Source organism: Hypomesus transpacificus, chromosome 23 (genome assembly GCF_021917145.1).
Source record: "Hypomesus transpacificus isolate Combined female chromosome 23, fHypTra1, whole genome shotgun sequence".
Classification (NCBI taxonomy): Eukaryota; Metazoa; Chordata; class Actinopteri; order Osmeriformes; family Osmeridae; genus Hypomesus; species Hypomesus transpacificus.
The window spans coordinates 2,126,167-2,148,270 of record NC_061082.1 but is presented as its reverse complement, the minus strand read 5'-3'; the positions used below and the strand labels follow the sequence as shown (position 1 = coordinate 2,148,270).

General features: G+C 46.9%; 2 protein-coding genes across 2 annotated transcripts in view; both read left to right on the top strand.

Moving 5' to 3' along the window:
* Window positions 1-104: 104 nt before the first annotated feature.
* On the top strand, window positions 105-2,861 carry LOC124485505 (C-X-C chemokine receptor type 1-like). Its single transcript, XM_047047149.1, has 2 exons — window positions 105-517; window positions 1,123-2,861. Exons 1-2 carry the CDS (start codon window positions 361-363, stop codon window positions 2,205-2,207), a joined length of 1,242 nt encoding a protein of 413 aa, XP_046903105.1. The 5' UTR covers window positions 105-360; the 3' UTR covers window positions 2,208-2,861.
* Window positions 2,862-3,979: 1,118 nt separating this feature from the next.
* spegb (striated muscle enriched protein kinase b) overlaps window positions 3,980-22,104 on the top strand; it is a 34,689-nt gene continuing 16,564 nt past the window's right edge. Inside the window, exons 1-12 of the mRNA XM_047046409.1 lie at window positions 3,980-5,343; window positions 13,433-13,519; window positions 13,850-13,904; window positions 15,304-16,844; window positions 16,984-17,127; window positions 17,319-17,501; window positions 19,408-19,568; window positions 19,930-20,018; window positions 20,454-20,629; window positions 20,939-21,199; window positions 21,460-21,618; window positions 21,722-21,911. Coding sequence (XP_046902365.1) covers window positions 4,908-5,343; window positions 13,433-13,519; window positions 13,850-13,904; window positions 15,304-16,844; window positions 16,984-17,127; window positions 17,319-17,501; window positions 19,408-19,568; window positions 19,930-20,018; window positions 20,454-20,629; window positions 20,939-21,199; window positions 21,460-21,618; window positions 21,722-21,911 — 3,482 coding nt within the window. The 5' untranslated portion in view covers window positions 3,980-4,907. The remainder of the gene's footprint in view (window positions 5,344-13,432; window positions 13,520-13,849; window positions 13,905-15,303; window positions 16,845-16,983; window positions 17,128-17,318; window positions 17,502-19,407; window positions 19,569-19,929; window positions 20,019-20,453; window positions 20,630-20,938; window positions 21,200-21,459; window positions 21,619-21,721; window positions 21,912-22,104) is intronic.

The window sequence follows — 22,104 nt, the reverse complement described above, 5'->3', positions numbered from 1 at the left end:
AACTAAACATGTTGTATTTAGTTTGTTTATTATTGATTTTCAACTTACAGTTGTGATTAGCTTGTTGTTGTCTGGGTGACTGTGAACAGGATGTAGTAGTTCTGTAGTCTGGATGCATTTTACTCCCAAGTTTGCTTCCAGGTCACCACCCCCCTTTTGCACTCCCTTTTTAAGTGTCATCATTTAGGGACGACATCCATAAAGCCCTGCTTTGAGGGTTAAACACTTCTGTTAAACTAGTCAAGATAGGAAAGGTACTGCATCTATACGCTAGCTCAGGACTAAAAAGTCCACATAGTTTAGGCAGTCTCTATCTTCAACTATCGAAGTCAAAAAAAATGTCAAAAAAGACTGAACAATATGGCAGATTGGGCAACAGGAAGGTGTGTGTGTGTGGTGGTGGTGGGGGGGGGGGGGCAGATGAGCCTTCTTGTTTTGATGGATGGTTTTCCACGCTCTACTGCTGACTTTACAGACACCCTCTCCTCAAAACCAACACAAGACATCAACATGACAGGTGAGCCTGATTTATGTTCTTTTTCTGATATAAGTGGAATTACACAGATGTTTTCACACATATCTCCTGTCTATACTGAGTCAGTCCTCTTTCTTTCATGTTCACTTCTACTGTCTTCTGTTTGATCATATATTTTGAGTTATAGCTGACTTCTTATCTAATTGAAGTACAGTTAATTAGATATAGATACCATCCCTGAGGGTTAGTCAATGCTTTGTTTGATCATAATACAAATCTACTGTCAAATGTTTTGGGAATATTGCTGTGATATATGTGAAAAAAGATCATTGTGAGATTTGATTTGATCACAAAAAACCCAGAGGCAGTACAGTATCTATATGTGCCGCCACCACCGCTACAATATCGGCTTGACTGAATCTAAACAACAGTCTTAGAATCATCATCACTTACTGGGTTGTTTGGTTGGCTGTATCCTCCTCACCTCCCATATGATGAATGAAACAACAGTGTTTTTCACAGGACACTGCTCTGGGTTAATGTTAATGTGTGTTGAGCTTTGTGTTAATTCAAACCTTTTCAAATGTAAATCAGTTCTTGCTCACCAAAGATCAATCTAATCACTATCTGTGTGCTGTTCTTTTCAGATCCAAACACCTCCATCTATTTCATCTCAGACTTTGATGAGCTCTATAATGAGATCAACTACACTGATCCCTTTAATGGCTCAGACTTCATGCTGGATGTCAACACCCTCATCTGTGAGAGCACCCCCATCTCCCACGCCGTCAATCTGGTAGTATGTAGCTTCTACATTCTCATATTCCTGTTGGCGATACCTGGCAACCTGCTGGTGGGGCTGGTGATCGGCTTGAGCAAGCAGGCCCTGTCTCCCTCAGACCTCTACCTCCTCCACCTGGCAGTGGCTGACGTCATCCTGGCCGCCACCCTGCCCTTCTGGGCCACCTCCGTGTTGCAGGGCTGGCTGTTTGGCAGCATAGGCTGTAAGATGGTCTGCCTCCTCCTGGAGGTGAGCTTCTACGCCAGCATCCTGTTTCTGGCCTGCATCAGTGTGGACCGCTACCTGGTGATCGTCAGGGGGGTGGAGTCTCGGAGCGCCAGCCACCGCCTGCTGGGCTGGGGCGCATGCGGAGGCGTCTGGGTCCTGGGTACGGCGCTGTCTCTGCCCGCCCTCTACAACAGCTCTTTCACCCCCCTCGATGGCGGGCAGGAGGTGTGCGCTGAGCGCCACGACAGCAGCACGGCTACAGCCTGGCTCCTGGCCACCAGAGGGCTCCGCCACACCCTGGGTTTCCTCCTGCCGCTAGCCATCATGCTGGTGTGCTATGGGGTCACAGTGCTGCGGCTGCTGCGCACGCGTGGGGGCTTCCAGCGCCAGCGTGCCATGAGGGTGATTGTGGCGGTGGTGGTGGCGTTCCTACTCTGCTGGAGTCCATACCACCTGGCCGTGATGGCCGACACCCTGCTGAGGGCCAAGCTGCTGCCGGAGGGCTGCACCCTGAGGACGGCCGTGTCCCGGGCCATGTTCACCACACAGAGCCTGGGGCTGCTGCACAGCTGTGTAAACCCAGTACTGTACGCCTTTGTGGGGAAGAAGTTCCGCCAGAGGCTGGCGAAGGAGCTGAGGAGGAGGGGGGTGCTGGAGAGAACCTCCGTCAGCAGGTCCAGCAGGTCCTCATCCATGCCAGAGAACACCTCCACCCTCATGTGACCAGACTGGGCAAAGAGACACAAAGAAATACATGACTGGACTAAAGGGGTGTTTGAGGGATTGTATAGTGTCTGGTGGTGTTGGTGAGGGGTAACGAGGTGGACTGGGTTGTGGGGGCATTTGTGTCTTTTGGTGGAAAATACTTATCCTGATTTGAAGTGATATTATAGTGGATAGAATATGATTGTGCCATCTAGTGGCTGAAAACTTCAACAGCAACCTTTCTTCATTCACCACTCAGCATCCTGGAAGTATTTTTGAGGACTCGGAAATAGGCAGCAAAAAATATAATCTTTTGTTGTTAAATGTATATAATACACATTATATGTTACCCACTACAGGTAACAATATTTTCATATAATGTCACAGGTGAGTTTGCTAAATTGGCCATGTAATGAAAGATAATATTTTCATAAACGTCCAATAAAATGTGTTGTGCTGTTAGATCTAAGGTTGTCACCATCATGACCAACAAAAGAATCCTATATTGAACATTTATTACCGTAAGTTAAAGACGTATGTGGGAAGAGCTTCCTTTTCTCGGTGAAAAGTTAAACTTTCTTTCTCTTTGTCTGCCAAGACAGAAGACAGTTGTGAAACATCTTTCTGTCAACTGCTTTACAACTGTCACTCAGTCAGTGTCTGTACAGTCCTTTCCTATTATATATATTTTTTTTTTATTCAGTAAATTAAAGGTTTTCTACACAGTTTTGATTCCTTCATGTTTCAATGTGTTTTTATATGAATCATAATGGACAGCTTACTAGATCTAAAATGGCCAATCCTTTCCTGTTGACTGTATTTTTTGACAATTTTGACCAAGGTATTGCTGAGAATATTACAGAAGATAATGCTATTTCTCCATGCAAATGGTGTCACTACTTTAAGCAATGATAGTTTTTTAGTAGTCCCACTATTAAAATAACAACAATCATAGCCTCATCACTTACATGAACTAGCCCCTTTACAGTGAATTAAATAACACGATCATGCGTAGTCTCCTCTCACTCACCACCACTACAGATGGGGTTACCTGGACGATGTGTCAGAGCTGAGAACGCCACCATGTCACTGTCCTCGTCACCAGCATGGTGGTGGGATTATGGGATGTCAGACACCAAACACAGTGAGCAGGAGATGGAACCTGCTGCTGTATCATCCAGCTCCTCACTGCATCCTCATCTAACGATTTCTAAAAGTTTGAGTGACTCATTTAGAAGCTGGCACCTTACTGTTGTTCCTCGGATGTTACTGACTCCTGTTCAGTGATCTGCAGACCCAGTTTACCAGAAGCCCCTGAGAACATCTTCCTCAACATCACAGGTGCAACAAAAGATCCAGGTGCTGTTGTTTCTAAATTCAGCCTTGACACGTGAACTATGAATGGTCCAGGGGAAGATTTTAGATTTCTAAAGCTTGATTGCTAAACGTTGGGCCAAGAACCAGCGATTGTAGTTTGACAGTGCGGGTTACATTACATTACAAAGGAGAGATATTACTATGATCGTCAACCAATCATTAGGGTTCATGAATGAGGTACCATATTTACAGCCTTTTATAAACTTTTACATTTGACCTACAAATCAAACCACTGTCCTCAGCCCACTTCTGTCTCCCCTCCCTCCCTCTCTCTCGCCCCTGCCTGCACGGTGTGGCCCCAGCCCCAGGCTACTGGGACCAGGCGGTTGGCTAAAAATGACAAGGGGGTGGGAGCTGCATGGGTGGGGGGCGACAGTGCCGACATATCATCCAGCAGCTGTCATTCTCGAGCTGGCCTGGGCTGAGGCTGTCATCTCCCAGGAGGACCTGTGTGGCCGTGGCAGGACGACCAGGAGGAAGGAAGCTCCAGGGACAAGACGGACGACGTGTGAGCGTCTGGAGCACGCCTACCCAGACGGGGCTGAGTCAGGAGCCGTGTTCAGGGTCCACTGGAGGATGAGAGGACTGGGACACAGGAACAAGGGATTCTGCTGCTCTTGTTGTGGAGCTCCACGCAGACGAGGAGAGAGAGACCTGTAGAGACGAGGAGGGAAGGCAGAGGCCAGCCCTTTGAAAAGCAAGATGGGGAGCTGCTAATGCAACATGATCCAGAGGGTCTTGCCCTAAAAATACTACTGGGCTGCAGACTGCACTCTGCTTATAATTACTAGGGTGAGAAACAATGCATGCTTTTAACATGTTCAATTGGACTAGGAGCTGTGAGAGTTGAAATTCTTGCTGAAGAAATCTGAAAGTAATCACATACAAATTAATTAATTAATTACATTTGGCTGCTATTTTGTGAAGCATACATAGATACAGAAAGATTTCGGATATTCATAGCCTCTAACAGGCCTTGAGAAACGATTCACTATTGACGTAGCCCACAGCATCAAAACTTTCAAGATTAGACGTTAAAAGTACATTTTTCTCATTACATGACATGACTTGATTGGTACTCAATCCAAAGCAGTAGACAGCAGGGCTGAGATTAGGACCCTGCCTGCAGAACCAGCTCTAGGACCCTGCCTGCAGAACCAGCTCTAGGACCCTGCCTGGAGAACCAGCTCTAGGACCCTGCCTGCAGAACCTGCTCTAGGACCTTGCGGCAGAACCAGCTCTAGGAACCTGCCTGGAGAACCAGCTCTAGGATCCTAACTGCAGAACCAGCTGCAGAAGGACCCTGCCTGGAGAACCAGCTGCAGAAGGACCCAGGCCCCCATGAGTGGCGCAGCCATGAGGAAGGCCGAGGTCCAGGTGACCCTGAAGAAAGGTGCGGATGACGGTCTGTGTGGGGCGGCCCCGCCTAGCCCCATCATCCCCCCCAAACGCTCAAAAACCAGCCCGGACCAGGTGGTCCCAGACCCCACGGCCTACCCCTCCCAGACCCCAGCCATGTTCATCCGCAAGATGAGGAACGCTGCCGTAGGGACGGGCTGTGACATTCGTCTGAAGGTGGGTGTGTCCGGGGAACCCCAGCCCTCGCTGTATTGGTACCACAACGACGACCTGCTCAACATGGATAACCAGGAGTACGGAGGTCTGTGGATCAGAGACTGCAAGCCCAGTGATGCCGGCCTTTACACCTGCATAGCCAATAACCACCTGGGGGAAGCCAGGAGCAGCGCTGTCCTGGCTGTCCTCGACCTAGGCGAAGGTAAGGTTTACCTGGGAGAGGTATGGTTTACCTGGGGAAGTTATGGTTTACCTGGGGAAGTTATGGTTTACCTGGGGAAGTTATGGTTTACCTGGGAGAGGTATGGTTGACCTGGGGAAGGTATGGTTGACCTGGGGAAGGTATGGTTGACCTGGGGAAGGTATGGTTGACCTGTCTGGTATGTCAAGTGTTCAATCTGTTGGTCTCATTGAATCCAATGTGAAGGTTTCATATAAAAGACCAGGTTAATTTAGGGAATATTTCCATGCGGTCACATACTGCATGGTTTCAGGTTTCCTGTGGTGTTGTACACGGTTCAAAATTGTCTAATTGGCCAATCATTATTGTACTGTTTGAGCCAATATTATGCAACTTTTTCTATGAGGCCACAGCCATGTTCAATTCAAAGACAGAGCAGGATACATTACATGTATTCATTTAGCAGACGCTTTTATCCAAAGCGACTTCCAAGAGAGAGCTTTGCAAAGTGCATAGGTCACTTATAATAACAACAAGACTTTGGGTTCAGAACAATCATCAGTTGATTTATCAACCTACAACCTTCAAGAGTATTAGCACATTGATGAGAGACAACATTTCGCCAAGTGGTCTAACGCATTAGACTAACAAAAGGTCACAGTGACAATGTGATAATTTTCTTATGAAACAACTTGTTCATCAGACAGTGTGCTCACAAGGGTCGACAGAAGCCAGGGAGCGTTTAAGGCTGACTGGATTTGACGGTGATGTTTGTATCAAGTGGATTATTTAGCTGTTATTTAAGATGAGAATGAAAGTATGATGACTGGAATACTCTTTGACACTTCATATTGGCAACGTAAAGTACGTGACTAAATGAATGTTGTCTGGACTTACTACTAGCAAAAATCTCCAAATACTATATTTTACTGTTACATGTGTTATTGACTGCACTGCCCTGTCGATATCTTACCTGCTACTTAGATCAGAGTAAAAGTATATCTATGGGGAGATCATAAATCATAAAAGACCATTTAATAAACAAAACACTGGAATCCTTAGAAATAGCATTCTGCTTGGAAATGACATTCTGCTTATTAGCTATTTCTAGAATTCAAACAGTCAGTCCAACAAGCAGCAGAGACCAGTGCTCTGTCACTGTACACATGTTACCTCTGGCTCAAGTCATTTCCACACCTCACATCACACAACTAAACAGTCAGTTTCTTAGCCAGCCTTGATTTCTTAAAATATTCTCTTGTGCAGTTATAGTTTTTTTTTTTTATTGAGACAAATAGATTACCCTAGATGTTTCAGATTTTACACCACACAATTGAGTCTTTATTTGTTTCCACAGTAGAACTACAAGGCCTTTGCCTTGTGCTAACAAGTCATAACACCTGTCTCTGCAATGGTTTGCTCAGCAAGACAATTACGTTGAAATTGAGTTTAACTTTTCAACTCCAGGCTCTCTTTTCATCTCACTTTAAACTCTGTGTTGCTGCTCTCTGCAGCAGCCGACTCATGTACAGCTGTCTGATCAGTCATGGCTGGTGCCCTGGGCCCTCTCTCTATCTGCAGCTGTGTCTCTCTTTCTCTGCGTCTCTCTCTTTGCCCCTTCATCGACCACCATCTTGTCCCCCTCCAGTTATTTATACCAAAGAATGTGCCAGGCTTCAGATTTTTGTGATGTTAATAGGCCACAGTGTCTCCTGTTACACAGGAAGACATCACAGCTAAATTTAGACCCCTCCCTCAATGAAGTGTTTCGTTGAGGGAGGGGTTCTGTTATCAGAAGCATTTCGTATGACCAGGGAAAGAGCCAAATTTTTATTTCACACCTCACCCTTTTAACCGTAACCAAGATCTGCAGTTTGGAAATGCTGAATGACGTTACTATATTCTAGTAAATTCCCATAGCATACTCCACCCCCTGGCACAGCAATGCTAAATTAGGACTGCATGGTTACCTGTTGCAGTATTTGATATCCAGTACTGCTGGTTGGCCCTTATTTTCATCAAGGTTCAAACCATTTGAACTGAAATAGTGTTAAAGCTTAATAATGCATACACAGATAGAAAATACAAACACAATAAATAAAATGTCATGTCATAAAATAAATGTTGGCCAAAAACAACAACTACATTGTAAGTGTGCTCCACTCATACAGTTCATGCTAGCATAGCTCTCATGAACAACGACCAGCAGCTTGTTCCAACGAACAGAGTAACAAGTTGACACATGAAAACCGCCTCTAGCCAGCCTGGAAAAGCCCTGACCAGTCAATATCTGCACACAGCCACAGCAACCTTCCAACTCTCTCCACAAATCACTGCCAAGTGGTCAATGTTTGGCAAATTACTTCCTGGACTGGCTGTCTTTATCACTGGACAAATGTTTTATTGTGTAGACATACTCCAGCAGTGCGTTATTAAGATTTAGGGCCTATATAATTTTGTAATAATTTGTTTATGGGTTAGTGTCTATCTTGTATTGTGAATTGCCCCTGTTTGAGTGCAGAGCTTCTGTCTGTGATGTATTCCAGCACTTGGGAACTTAAGATGTAGCCGCTGAAAGAGCGTGACTCTTGGCTTTCTTCCCATCTGAATATTTTCCTCCCCATGTCTCCTTTATGACTGTGCATCTGAGAAGGCTGAACAGGTGTTGCTAATAAAATCACATGTTGGAAACCCCCCCACGCATCGCCATTTTGTATTCACCCCCCTAGACCTGATTACAACTCAGTGGTTGTTCCGAGGAACATTGTAAAGTGGAGCTGTTTATCACAACTGGGAGGCAGCCAAAGCCCAGTTCTACTACAGCAGTCTTTATTCCATTCCTGCTTCTCTGATAGTGTTTAGACAGACGAGTGAAAGGGACTTGCATCTTACAGTACTCCTTAGTGCTCATTCATGTTCCTCTCTTACCACAATTAAAACATTTAATGGTAGTTCTCCAAAAACAATGTAGTTAGTTCTCTGTTTGGATGTTTCAAGTTCCAAAGGTGGTGTGGTAGGGCCCATGGCCATCTGTTGTTGTGATCATGCCTCCGGCTCAAATGAATGGAAAGGATAAATGCACATTGCTTGCAATAATTTGGGGCTTATTTTTTCCACTCGTTTACGGCTTGACTGAAGCTACTTGATTATATGAAAATACTCCTGTCAAGCATTCCATCCTAACATTAGTCTCAAGGCTTTTGTTGACTCATGTTTTGGTGATAGCAATGCCTTAAAGATTAGTGTTTTTTTTATAATACATAGATATATTTATTATCAATGTTTTTCTGTTCTCATGTTTTTCTGGTATAAGCTGATTGTTGGGTTGGGTCAAATGTTCAAGTTATGGAGACAAAGACAGTAGAAATCAACATAAAACAACATGTAAACTAGAGTGATAGAAAAACAAATCTTCTGATATGTTGAGATGCTGCACAGACCCTGGCTGTCTGTCAGAGCTGAACACACATTGCAAGTTAAATAAAGCTACCTCATCAGGGCTTGTGCGCTACAAGTCCAGTAACTCCCCTGCACATCCCCCAGAACGAGCACACAGCAGGGTCTTATCACGACCCAGTTCACAGGGACTAGTTTGTGTCGCCAAAATAAAGTGTGACAAAGTTTTCTGTAACAGAACAGTAAATGAACAGCACTTGGTTAAAAAGCAACCTCAATTTTGATAGTGACTTTTAAAACGGACATATCACTATTGTAATTCCTATGTCAAAACTAGGCCTTTTAAACCGGAGGAGTGTTTACCCAGCAGATGATCTCCCACACCTGTAGGCTATTACGTAGTGGATACAGACACATACATATGCAATCAAATGATGTGTTCAAGTTCATGTTATATTACTTGTACCCGTAGGTAGATTTGGTGTGCTGTAGCCTACGTTTGCTCTAAATACAATACAACATGAGGGCTTCTGATTAATGTTGGCGTATTCTTATTCATATTCTATTCTTATAAGCATTCATCTCTCAATCCGCTTGTTTACCCAGCGGTCACCTGTCGCGACAAAATTGCAAATGTTTTAAAATAGCGTTGCTTTTTGTAGGTCTCTCTGTGTTAGCAAACTCTGCAAGTCTCTCTATTACTGTATATCAGTGTGTGGAGCACAGCGTGATGCAGCTTTAATTGAGATGTTCTAGGTGAGCTTATAGCCGGCTCAATGTATTGATTCTCAGGAGCAGAGAGAAAGCGAGCGCTCGGCGGAGGTGTGTTTGCAGTCGTGCAGTGTTAGCTTGTTATCCTGCAGTCAAGTATCTTCACACATTCAATTATTCATAACAGGCTTTGTAGGTGTCTATGTTTTGCCGTCTTGTAGGCTAATTATCTATGTAAATGTTTTTGGGAAACGAAAATACAATGCAGTAAGCAAATTATCCGAAGCCTAACTAAAACATCATCATAAAAAAACAGCATATTTTTGACGTGTAGCCTATTCCTTGAAATTATGTAATTTTGATTGTAAGATAACCTGAACTAAAATATTTTGCTTCAAACGGCTTATTATTAGATGGAATCAGACAGTAGCCTTTGTCTAAAGCAACCCATGTTTATTTGCATTTTTATGTAGGCCTATAGCCTATGTCAAATTCTGTAGGCTATGATGTTCTATGAAGAACATTTGTTCTTGCTGTATCTACTTTTATCCGCTGCAAACTAGTCTCACTTGACCAGTGATGGACTTCCAGTTTCTGAGGCAGAAGATTACTGAGGGAGAAATGTCAACCTACGCTTTAAAGGACTGATCTCAGCAGCGCTGCGCTCTCCCTCTGCCTCTCTCCCTCTCTCCCTCTGCCTCTCTCCCTCTGCCTCTCTCCCTCTGCCTCTCTCCCTCTGCCTCTCTCCCTCTGCCTCTCTCCCTCTGCCTCTCTCCCTGAGGGAGACACATGAGGGAAACTGTGCACATGTGCACAAATGTTGCCGCCTATTATCGTGGGAACAAGCGTCTCAAAACCTGATCATCGCATGTTGCCGTCGAGCTGGTCTTCGCTGCCGATGCCGCATCTCTGCTTTTCAGAAGCGGAATGCCTCGAGTAAATCGTCTCTCAGAGATTCCCTCACGGAGCACAACTTATGTAATGGAAAGTGCAGTTGTTCTTATGATTTTCTGCACTGATTTTCGCTAAAAATGTTTTTTTTTGTGAGGTGTGGAGGAAGAAACATGTGTTCTGATCTGTTTCCAAATAATTCTAGCTTACCTTTGGACAGATATAATTCTAGTCACGTTTGCGTAAACTGAACAGATGAGTAAACTATACGTTATGCATGGGAATCCCCAGTTTAATGGGGAGGCTGTTTCCCTTCTCCATGGAACTTAAGGTTCTAGATGGTCACAGAAAAGCCCACCACAGCTGCAATGAAGAGAATCAGGTCAAAGGAAACCGCTCAGGTAAATCTATGCGATTTTTTTCAATTTTTTATTTTATAATTACTGTCGGTTTAGAGATAAGATAACGTCCGTTTTGTTGACCAGTTAAGGTTTAATATATAGGCTACTCACTGTATATTAGTTTATTTGGCCATGTTATTGTTTTATGACAAATGCATTTTCAGCAAGGGAATGATACTTATATTCACTAGGTTTTTACAACACTGCTGTTAGTGATGTGAAATGGTTTCTTGAAAATATGTCGTGAGAGTTACTCTGCCAGATGGTCACGTGCAGTGTGAGTATTTCCACAGCAACAGTCCAGTTTACTCGACACTTCCTGGCTCAGATGCCATGGATACCGAGGGGTTGTCTGGTGGATGGACGCTTTGTTAGATATTGTATTGTGCTTAACGCGACCCATTAGATTATCGTGTCCTTCCGAACTGTATGCATCCTGTTTCATTCTTCATGCAGGACGAGACTGAAATAACTACTGCATGCGTATGAAATCACTACAGTGAATTAATAATACATGTAGCCTACTCCTTTACCAATCAATCAAAAAAAGGTCACGTGTTGAGCTCCAAAGACCTGATCGTCTTTGTAAGAACGTGTAACCTGTATGGTCTACCCGATACGAACCTATACGAACCTGTAAGCTGACTGTGACACCATAATCAGATGTTTAAATAATGCAATTGTAAAAAGACTCTTCCTACATGGATACTCTACTTAATTACCTCAAAGTAAATATAATTGCTTTGACACATTTGTTCTACTTAAATGTAAATGCAAGATGTAACTGCTTAACAAAAACAGAGGTTTTTCAAATGTAAAGCCTGTCAGGCTGATAGAACTGTAGATGTGATGACACAGTCTCCAAGCCTGACCCTGGGTCAGAGTGCAGCAGTGTCCAGCCCAGTACACACATGGACAGGCTGACCCTGGGTCAGAGTGCAGCAGTGTCCAGCCCAGGATGCACATGGACAGGCTGACCCTGGGTCAGAGTGCAGCAGTGTCCAGCCCAGGATGCACATGGACAGGCTGACCCTGGGTCAGAGTGCAGCAGTGTCCAGCCCAGGATGCACATGGACAGGCTGACCCTGGGTCAGAGTGCAGCAGTGTCCAGCCCAGTACACACATGGACAGCCTGACCCTGGGTCAGAGTGCAGCAGTGTCCAGCCCAGGATGCACATGGACAGGCTGAAACGTAGTCTGTCATTCTGGAACATGTAACAGGATCCCTGGGGGTCTCTGCCAGAGAGGCATGTTGGACATGCTCTCAGGGGAGGCAGGGGGCATAACACCATCCCGTCACCCAGGCTAGCTGGCACTGTTGTCACATGACTACCATGCAAAGAGATCCAGCCTCTAGACTGACTCAACACTACTTTCACTGAATTCTCCTAAACAAAACCTAAACATTGGCATCTAGATGTCCAAGGTATTTAAATATTAGTTCCTAGTTTCAGCTGATTGAAATAAAACACAGCTTGTCTTAACATGTTTTCTGTTTCGACTTTGTCCATATTACAAGTTTTTCTCTTTTTTCAGAGAGCTGGACACAAACACAAACAGTTTAGACCACCGAGTCATGGCGTGTTTGGGCTGAAGAACAACAGGTTGTTGAACCAGTGTTCCTGCGATGGACTGAATAGTGGAGTGTAAGGCCACACAAGGTCCTTTGGAATGTCTTTAGAGACTTGTACATTTGAACTGTGTGAAGTCCACTACCATTAAAGTTCTTGCAGTCTTCAAGATGTCTTCTTGCAGATCTTTGGACTCTTGATTTGTTTTGTTTTTTGCATAATCTTTGCACCCAACTTTTCCTTAAGAAACTGGCCTACTGCCTTGCCGAGATATATCTCACCATGTTAGAAATGAATCTTTCAACATGTTTGTACTCGGTATTAAGCATAGTCACCACCATCATAGCTTACCACAAGTGCAGATTAATGTATACATGCATCTGCATGTGTTGTTTCAGCTGCTGGGTCTGCTGGGTGAAGGGTAACAGCTAGTTCTACAGTGAGGTGGGCGTCCCACGATGAGGCTGAGATTGTGATGACTCAACAGATCTTGACATTCTGCTTCTCTACCCAGGATGTGGTGTGACACAGTCCCGAGTTTAGACCTGCTGTTTTAAAAGGGATATCAGGTTTGTCTGATTCAGTATCCTACACAGCTGATGTGGGCATGGCCACGGTCATGTTCAGGCTCTACTTATTAACAGGGAGCTTTGCTGTTGCCAGTTACCTCATTTTGATGACTCAAAGATTCGCTAAAATTGTGATTTCATTGATGACAGAGCCATTTTATTTAGCATGTCACAGTCTGTCTTGAGTGTCTCATGGTTCTTTCTCTGAAGTGGCAGCATGCTAATTGAAAAAGATGGAGGCAGTAAATTGGTTCCTATAGTAACCATGCTGCTCTCTGCCTCCCCTTGCTGCCACTATGGAAACATGGGTTTCCTCTAGTGCAGGAAGCACAACAATGGTAACTATGCTTTACTTGTGTTGTTTCACAGTGGTATGCTAAACATCTGTTTTTATTAGACCTTTTCTGCCTGTCCTCATGTATACGAGATAAGAAGACTGGGTGGGACTGTCCAACTATATGCTTCTCATGTTCACCTTTTGCATGATGCCTTTATTCCTTATTAGCTTTGTTAATCCGTCAGAAAAGCACAATTCCACCTGCTCTAACCCTGGTCTCTGTCTGGGCTCTAGATTCGGAGACGACAGAGGATGAGGGAGGGGAATCCTTTGACACCAGAGAGGAGGGAGTGGGTCTCCAGGAACCGGCTGCACATGCAGGTGGGTCCTCCCCCCAACACAACAACATTAATAGAACATCAACATTTCTATTGTTGTCAAGATGATCCTGCACATGTTTATTCCTAGATTGATGAGTAGAGTTATGTATTGCAAGTGTAGCAGCAAGAACTAACTTAGACACTAACTTAGATAGTAATAGCTATTAACAACACTCGACTGACTGACTCAACTTGGATAATGGTCTGAACAGGCACTCTTTTCATTCTCATTATTTTAAACATAAGTGCATAGCTGCTGTTGAATTGAGAGGTCTCTTTGTGGGGGAGGGAGTGTTAAAGTTGATCGTGGATTTTTCTCCTTCTACTTCAGGACACAGAGTGATGGACAGTTGGGGAGACGAGGAGTTTACAGCTCCCAGAACCAGGTAGGATCAGATGACTGATTAGGCTTCACACTGTGTGGCTGCATGTGCAATGAAATCAATCAATCAATCAATACTTTGTTATATCAATTTATCAGTTTAATAAACAAATCAGTATGGTGCCGTCGTCGTCGTCGTCATCTGCCGCTTGTCCGGGGATCGGGTCGCGGGGGCAGCGACCTAAGCAGGGAGGCCCAGACTTCCCTCCCCCCGGCCACTTCCGCCAGCTCTTCCTGGGGGACCCCAAGGCGTTCCCAGGCCAGCTGAGAGACATAGTCCCTCCAGCGTGTCCTGGGTCTTCCCCGGGGCCTCTTCCCAGTGGGACGTGCCCGGAACACCTCACCAGGGAGGCGTCCAGGAGGCATCCTAATCAGATGCCCGAGCCACCTCAGCTGGCTCCTCTCGACGCGGAGGAGCAGCGGTTCTACTCTGAGCCCCTCCCGGATGACCGAGCTTCTCACCCTATCTCTAAGGGAGAGCCCGGACACCCTACGGAGAAAGCTAATTTCGGCCGCTTGTATTCGCGATCTCGTTCTTTCGGTCACTACCCATAGTTCGTGACCATAGGTGAGGGTAGGAACGTAGATCGACTGGTAAATAGAGAGCTTCGCCTTTCGACTCAGCTCCTTCTTCACCACGACGGACCGATGCAGAGCCCGCATCACTGCGGACGCCGCACCGATCCGCCTGTCGACCTCGCGCTCCATTCTTCCCTCACTCGTGAACAAGACCCCGAGATACTTGAACTCCTCCGCTTGGTTCAGGATCTCCTCCCCGACCCGGAGATGGCACTCCACCCTTTTCCGGTCGATTACCATGGCCTCAGATTTGGAGGTGCTGATTCGCATCCCAGCCGCTTCACATTCGGTTGCGAACCGCTCCAGTGAGAGCTGAAGGTCACGGCCCGATGAAGCCAACAGGACCACATCATCCGCAAAAAGCAGCGACCCGATCCTGAGGTCACCAAACCGGACCCCCTCAACACCCTGGCTGCGCCTAGAAATTCTGTCCATATAGGTAATGAACAGAATCGGTGACATAGGGCAGCCCTGGCGGAGTCCAACCCTCACCGGAAACAAGTTCGACTTACTACCGGCAATGCGGACCAAACTCTGGCACCGGTCGTACAGGGACCGGACAGCCCCGATCAGGAAATCCGGTACCCCGTACTCTCGGAGCACCCCCCACATGAGCCCCCGAGGGACACGGTCGAACGCCTTTTCCAAATCCACAAAACATGTGTAGACTGGTTGGGCGAACTCCCATGTACCCTCCAGGACTCCGCGGAGGGTATAAAGGGGGTATGGTGCACCCATACAAAATCAGTCATGTTTACTAAACCTACCTTGGCTTCATCCTAACCCTAAAAATTTCCTTTATTCCTTTTTTAATTTTCTTCCAGGAGTCACTCTGAAGACGTTCTACCACCCCCCTCCCCAAGAACAATCAAACGGCCCTCCACCTCTCCGATGCCAAACCGCTCGGGTTCAGCCCCTACCACCCCCCTCACCCCCCGAAAGAAAGCTATAGTGCCGGCCGACTACCAAGACACAGTCCCCGAGGAGTTCGAGCAGAAAGTCAAGCAGCCCAAATCCTCCACGGGCATGTCCCAGAGCAGTGCTCAAGACTCTCGCCCCCAGACGCCTCTCAGTGAATACTCCCGGAAGGACCTGACCGCCAGACCCTCTCCTAAGCTCACCCGCGCAAGCTCCAAGATCTTTGAGAAAGTCCGCGGTTTCGAGGAGCGAAGGCGAAGCCTTGACAATCCAGAGGGATCCATATCTGGACGATCCTGGGCTGGCTTCAACCGCGCCGGGTCAGTGGACTCGGACGACGGAGGAAGCCGCCTGGGCATCTCCAGAGAGAGCTCCAAGGAGGACCTGCGTGAGGCTCTGAAGGAGGATGCTGCGGAGCGGAGGAGCATGTTCAGGCAGAGGGCCGCCTCGCTGGAGGAGAAGGCGCGCTACTCCGAAAAGGTACAGGACATCGAGAACAAGTTCACAGAGGAGCTCCAACGCATCAAGAAGCTGGTGGGGAAGCCTCACCTGAAGAAGTCCTTCTCCACCGAGCAGCTGAGCCTGCGAGGTCGACAGAGGCTGCCTGAGCGGAAGCTGGAGCCCATCCCACCTCAGGTCCTGCAGAAGCTGCAGGAACGGGAGCGCGCCCAGTGGGAGAAGGAGCAGAAAGACAAGGAGCAGACCAAACAGTGCTCGCCGCCAAAATCACCTCGACTCGCAAGCAAGCAATCCAGACCCCAGGAGACAGAGCGTCCGTCTGCCTCGTGCAGCAGGTCAGGAGAGGCAGCCTCCACTCCAGAGTCTATGCAGCTGTCTGATCTGCCGGGACAGCGCTCGATAAGAGAGATCAGCAGGAGCAGTCCAGTCAGAGAGGTCTATCAGCGGTCTCCCTCCCCAGCGACGTCTCGACAACAGAGGGCAGAGTCGCCGAGCAGGAGTCTGGTTGACATGACACTACGTAAGGTTGAACGAAGGCCAGCCAGCCCCCTGGTGCAAAGGGTCTCCCGGATGCAGGAATCCCCACACGTCAAAGAGTCTCCTGCCAAAACATCACCAAAGGAAGAGTTGTCTGGAAGGAAGACACCTGTAGAGCTTGTTTTAAGAAAAGTAGAAAACAGACCTGCAAGCCCGTTGGTACAAAGAAAATGTACCGATTTACCAGATATTCCAGACCAAGTCCCAGCTAAAACCCCAAGGCTGACGGCCTCTTCAGCCGCGCCCCCAGCCCCCCCACTGGGGGAGAAGACAGAGGTGGAGGCTCCCAGGCCGGCCCCCAGGCTCAACATCCCCACTATTATTGTTGAAGATGAGCCAATGGAAGAAGACGATCCTGCTGAGACTGACCAGTCACAGAAGGCTGACGTCCCCCGAGAGCAGAAGACCAGAGGAAGAGCCCGACGCACCAGGCCCATGTCCCCAGAGCAAGGTCAGATCACCCTCATTCTTACTGTCGGAGGCTTTTCTACTTGACACTCACTTCTTACGACTAATCTTCTGCTTTACTTAAAACATTTTTATTAAAACTTTTGTACAGTACTGTAGATTTAAAACGTCCTTTTTGACAGATTCTTCAGATGACTCGTACGTGTCTGCTGGGGAGGATCCGTTGGAGGCTCCTGTGTTTGAGTTTCCCCTGCAGGACACAGTGGCTACTGCTGGGATGGATGTGCTCATGAAGTGCATCATCGCTGGGAACCCTCTGCCCCAAGGTACGAGTCTCCTCAGCCCAACCAACTTCCTTCTCCTCTCCTGTCAGCTGTCCCAATCTATAATGTTAGGAGCTTCCTGTCTTATACCTCAATACAGATGTCTCAGTACCCGGACTAACGGGTGTCTTATCATGCCACATGGTGTGTTTAGTAAGAGACTTGGACTAACATTCCTATGTGTGTTCCTGTAGTTACCTGGACAAGAGACAACACAGTGCTCTCCAGTGGAGCTAGTGTTGTAGTGAAGGTGGAGGGGGAGCGCCACACTCTGCTGATCAGGTGGGCCAAGCACAGCGATGCTGGGACCTACTGCGTCACAGCCGTTAACGAGGTGGGCAAGGCGTCCAGCAGGGCCAGCCTCTCTGTCAAAACAGGTGAGCATGTTTACTGGTGAAACATTTAGTTTTGAAGAATGTTATTTTTACTCGGCAGTGCAACTTCAGATCACAGCAGGTTGTATCAAGTCAGATGTTACATAAAGGGCTTCTTGACTGTTGGTCGGGGTTATCCTGTATCTGAAGCAGCATGCAGGAAGCAAAGTCTCAATGTCTAAATCCAGGGTCCGCAAGGTTCTAACGGGTCTGAGTCAATCAAACCTTTTATTTATTTTGTATTTATTTTTTGACTATCAGTTGAATACAGAAAAAGCATATTAATGACATATTTCCCTTCTTCAATGGCCACGTACTTAACAAGCATCTCAACTCAACTCAAATCTCAACTCAAAATGCATAAATGCATAAATGTAAATGTAACTACCCTCTGTATGTAAATACACTTGTGTCTCCTACCACCTGATTAAGAAGCTAGGCTTTTATATTCTCAGCAATAGATTCAGGGTAGCCTGACGTTGTCATACTCATAATTCTAGTCAGAATATGAGTCTGAAAACTCTCCGTTGGGCTGTGACTATGGGGCGTGTTTTAACCAAACTCGTAAAACAAATGCCTCTTCGCTCAATTGGATAGACCTACAACCAATCAGAGCAACGTAATATGTTGTTTGTTGAAAACAAATTCAACCCAAGGGCTCTTTCGTGACGTTGTTGATTACGTTACTGTTGATCATCTGTCCATCATCGTATAAAGCCCGCCCTGGCAATTTCACTGGTCCGTCCTGATTCTGGTTTTATGTAGTTGTTCCCAATAGGAGACCCTCCAGACCCAACTTTCCGACCAAATCTTTTTGTGGGCGGGGAGAAGTTGGGCTGGCAGCCAGGCCAGATTCAGGGTTCACTTTGACTTAAATTATGTCATATCAGTAGCGATCCTTCTATTGATATCAGATCTTAAATGCTGTAGTGAAAATGAGTCATACAGTATGTTTGACCTAGGCACCACTGTTCACGTAACAGGAAGTGTTATCTGCATTCAGCTTCCACATTCAGTCTGAGAAGGAAAAGTCAGTTACATGGCATGGACTGCCTGAGTACATTATACAGTTCATATCAGTCTACAAGATAAATGGTTTCCAGAAAGCTTTGATTACAGGGATGATCCAAACAGCAGGCTCAACTAAGCTACCCACAAGGCCGTTAATATAGCTCTCCAGATATGTATCTCATGTTCTCTGATGTTTCATATCTAATCAAGTGGTGGAGGTTCAACCTTCCTTCCTCTCCTGGAGAATCCTGGCCATCTCCCTTCACTCCTAATCTCTCTCTGCTGCCGAGCCATCGCACTTCTAGTTACCATAGCAACCCTTGAGTCTAAATTGAACCTATAAATTGTTAAGACGCGTCGGTCTTCCTGCATTGTTTGCAGGCTGGGAGACTCTCCTCCATGTTTTAATCAAATCAATATTTATATATGTGTGCACCTGTACGTATTTCGGACAGAAATATATTAAAACAAACATTTTTTTATCTTAAGCAAAAAAAAAAAGATTGGTTTTCAAGTCGCATGTATATGTATGATAAAACCATGTTGCAGTATGAGAAGACCAGCATCACAACATCTATTTCAGAACATTTATTTTCTACTTTCCCATAAACACATTTATGTACATAGAAACACAACACCAAGGGGTTGGGCATATGTGTGCAACAATTATAATTTTAAGATTACAATTCTTACAATTCCAATCTCACAATCCAAGTGGAGCCCCCTGCCTGTGTCTGAGCCCCCTGCCCTGTGTCTGAGCCCCCTGCCTGTGTCTGAGCCCCCTCCCCTGTGTCTGAGCCCCCTGCCCCATGTCTGAGCCCCTTGCCTGTGTCTGAGCCCCCTGCCCTGTGTCGGATCCTCCTGCCCTGTGTCTGAGCCCCCTGCCTGTGTTCCTCAGAGCCCCCCCCTGAGCCCCGGGGGGCCCTGGCCGTGCGTGTGGAGGCCAGCAGTCCCATCACCTCAGACGAGGAGTACCTCAGCCCCCTGGAGGAGGCTGCTGACCCGGGCCCCGAGCTCAGGACTCTGGACTCCAGGTTCAAGGAGCCCCCGGGCTTCCTGGTGAGCCTGGCAAGCAGCCGCAACAGAACCATCTTTACTGACTGGTACAGAACCATCTTTACTGACTGGTACAGAACCATTTTTACTGACTGGTACAGAACCATCTTTACTGATTGGTACAGAACCATTTTTACTGACTGGTACAGAACCATCTTTACTGACTGGTACAGAACCATCTTTACTGATTGGTTCAACACATAGAAACATTTGTTTATAATGATGACATATTGATAGTTATTATGTCACATTCAAAGAGAGAATCGTGTTCATGATGTTTGCACAAGCCTGACAGCCTGCTGTGTTCTCTACATCCCTAACCCCATCCCTCACCTCTCCTCCTCCATGGGAACCACGGTAACAGGCCACCATGAATGACCAGGCAGTGTTTGAAGGTCAAGAGGTCACACTGTCTGTGAGAGTCAGTGGGCAGCCCAAACCCATGCTGTACTGGTACGTCCCTCTCCCTCACCACACCTTGATGAGCTAAACACAACTTAACACAACCACTGCATTTTCACTACATCTGGAAACCGTAGGCTCATATTTTGTGCTACTGAAGCGGTCAATACGGGATAGTTGCATTTACATTACCAGCATCCCTTGTTAACAGTGGAATCAGTACAATGCACATTGGTCCATTCTGGTGCGTGGTTGGAACCTTAGTGAGTGTTCACCTGTCTCTGTTGACCTGTCTCTGTTGACCTGTCTCTGTTGACCTGTCTGTGTTGACCTGTCTCTGATGACCTGTCTCTGTTGACCTGTCTCTGTTCACCTGTCTCTGTTGACCTGTCTCTGTTGACCTGTCTCTGTTGCCCTGTCTCTGTTGCCCTGTCTCTGTTGCCCTGTCTCTGTTGACCTGTCTCTGTTCACCTGTCTCTGTTGCAGGCTTAGAGACAGAGTCACAGTGAAGACCGGCCCACGTCACCTCGTCCAGGAGATGGATGGCGGCACGTTTCAGATGACCATCAGGTCGGCTCTGCGGTCAGACAGCGGTGTGTACACCTGCAAGATCATCAACGAGTACGGCAGCCGGCAGTGTGAGGGCAGGCTGGAGGTCACAGGTGAGAGAGCTCTTCACTACACCACCAGCACTCCTTAGAGAAGGATTTTATACATACCACCACATGACTCCTTAGAGAAGGAATGTACATGTAATTGATGGAGGTATGGGCAAACACACATAGTAAATATATAGAAATATGTTATTGTTTAAAGTAAGTATTCTTTTTTGCACCCCTGCCTACACAAATGACACAGCCAACAAGATGGCATATTCTTCCCACACTGTACAGTCATTCAGAAGCCACAAACGTTCCTTCCTTCATTTGCCTTCACCCACCTCCTTCCTCCTCTTCCTCGTCCTCCTCCAGCCCCCCCCGTGGAGCCAGCTTTAGCGGTCACCCGGCCCGTCAGAGACATCACTGCCAGGGCTGGAGAGACCGTCATGTTCGAGTGCCATGTGATTGGTCCTCAAGACACAGATGTGGATTGGCTGGCTGATGGGAAGCTGATGCAGCCTGCGCTGCTGAACTGTAAGATGCACTTTGACGGGAAGAGATGTCGCCTGCTGCTCAACTCAGTCCACGAGGACGACAGCGGCACGTACATGTGCAAGCTCAGCACAGCCAAGGGTGAACAACACGCCTCTATCTAACCAAGCATTGATGTGTGTAGAAGACGACAGATACGTCATCCTTCATCCTATGTTTAAGAATGACAGTATAGTATTGGGGCAACTGAAGTATCCAAAATCATTAGTGTGTTATTAAGAAGATTTCATATCTGATGCTTCAATTCAATATTGTTGTCTCTCCTCCTGTCCTCCTTGTCTGTTCTGACTCTCCTTCTCTCTTCTTCCTTCTCTCCTCCTCTCCTCCTCTTGTGTTTTCAGAGGAGCTGACATCTAGCGGGCAGCTGAAGGTTCTTCCCTCCATCGAGCCTCTGTTCACCCGGATGCTGGACGTGCTGGAGGTGATTGAGGGCCGTAACGCCCGCTTCGACTGCAAGGTCAGCGGGACGCCACACCCCTGCGTCACCTGGAGCCACTTCGGTAGGCAGGACTCAGCTGTGCCCCACGCTTTTGTGGGAAACATAAGGACACCTGTAGTTGAAGTGATAGTGAAAGTGGTATCCCCTGTGCCGTCTCTTTCCAGACCACCCGCTAGCCCACAGTGAGGACGTCCACATCCTGCAGGAGGGCGGACGCCACTCGCTGGTCCTCTCTCACGTCTCCAACGAGGACGAGGGCTTCTACACCGTCGTGGCCCGCAACGCACATGGAGAGGCCGAGTGCTCGGCCGAGCTCTACGTACAAGAGCCACGACCAGCCATCTCTGCCCAGATGTACGGGCAACCTTCTTTTAAACACCAATCAGACTTCAAGACGCATCAAAGAACGTGTCATAGAAAATCACAAGACAAACTATTTAACTTCCACACCTTCCTCATTTCCATCCTCTCCACCTTTTCACTCCATCAACCAACTCCTTTTCATCCCTCTTTCCTTGCCTCTTCGCTTCCCTCCCTTGTTCACTTC

What these genes read in the sequence shown, in the direction of transcription:
- LOC124485505 (XM_047047149.1), top strand. Translation starts at nt 361, where the DNA reads ATGGCAGATTGGGCAACAGGAAGGTGTGTGTGTGTGGTGGTGGTGGGG. An exon ending in ACAAGACATCAACATGACAG is followed by an intron (nt 518 to 1,122) that starts GTGAGCCTGATT and finishes TGTTCTTTTCAG; the next exon opens with ATCCAAACACCTCCATCTAT.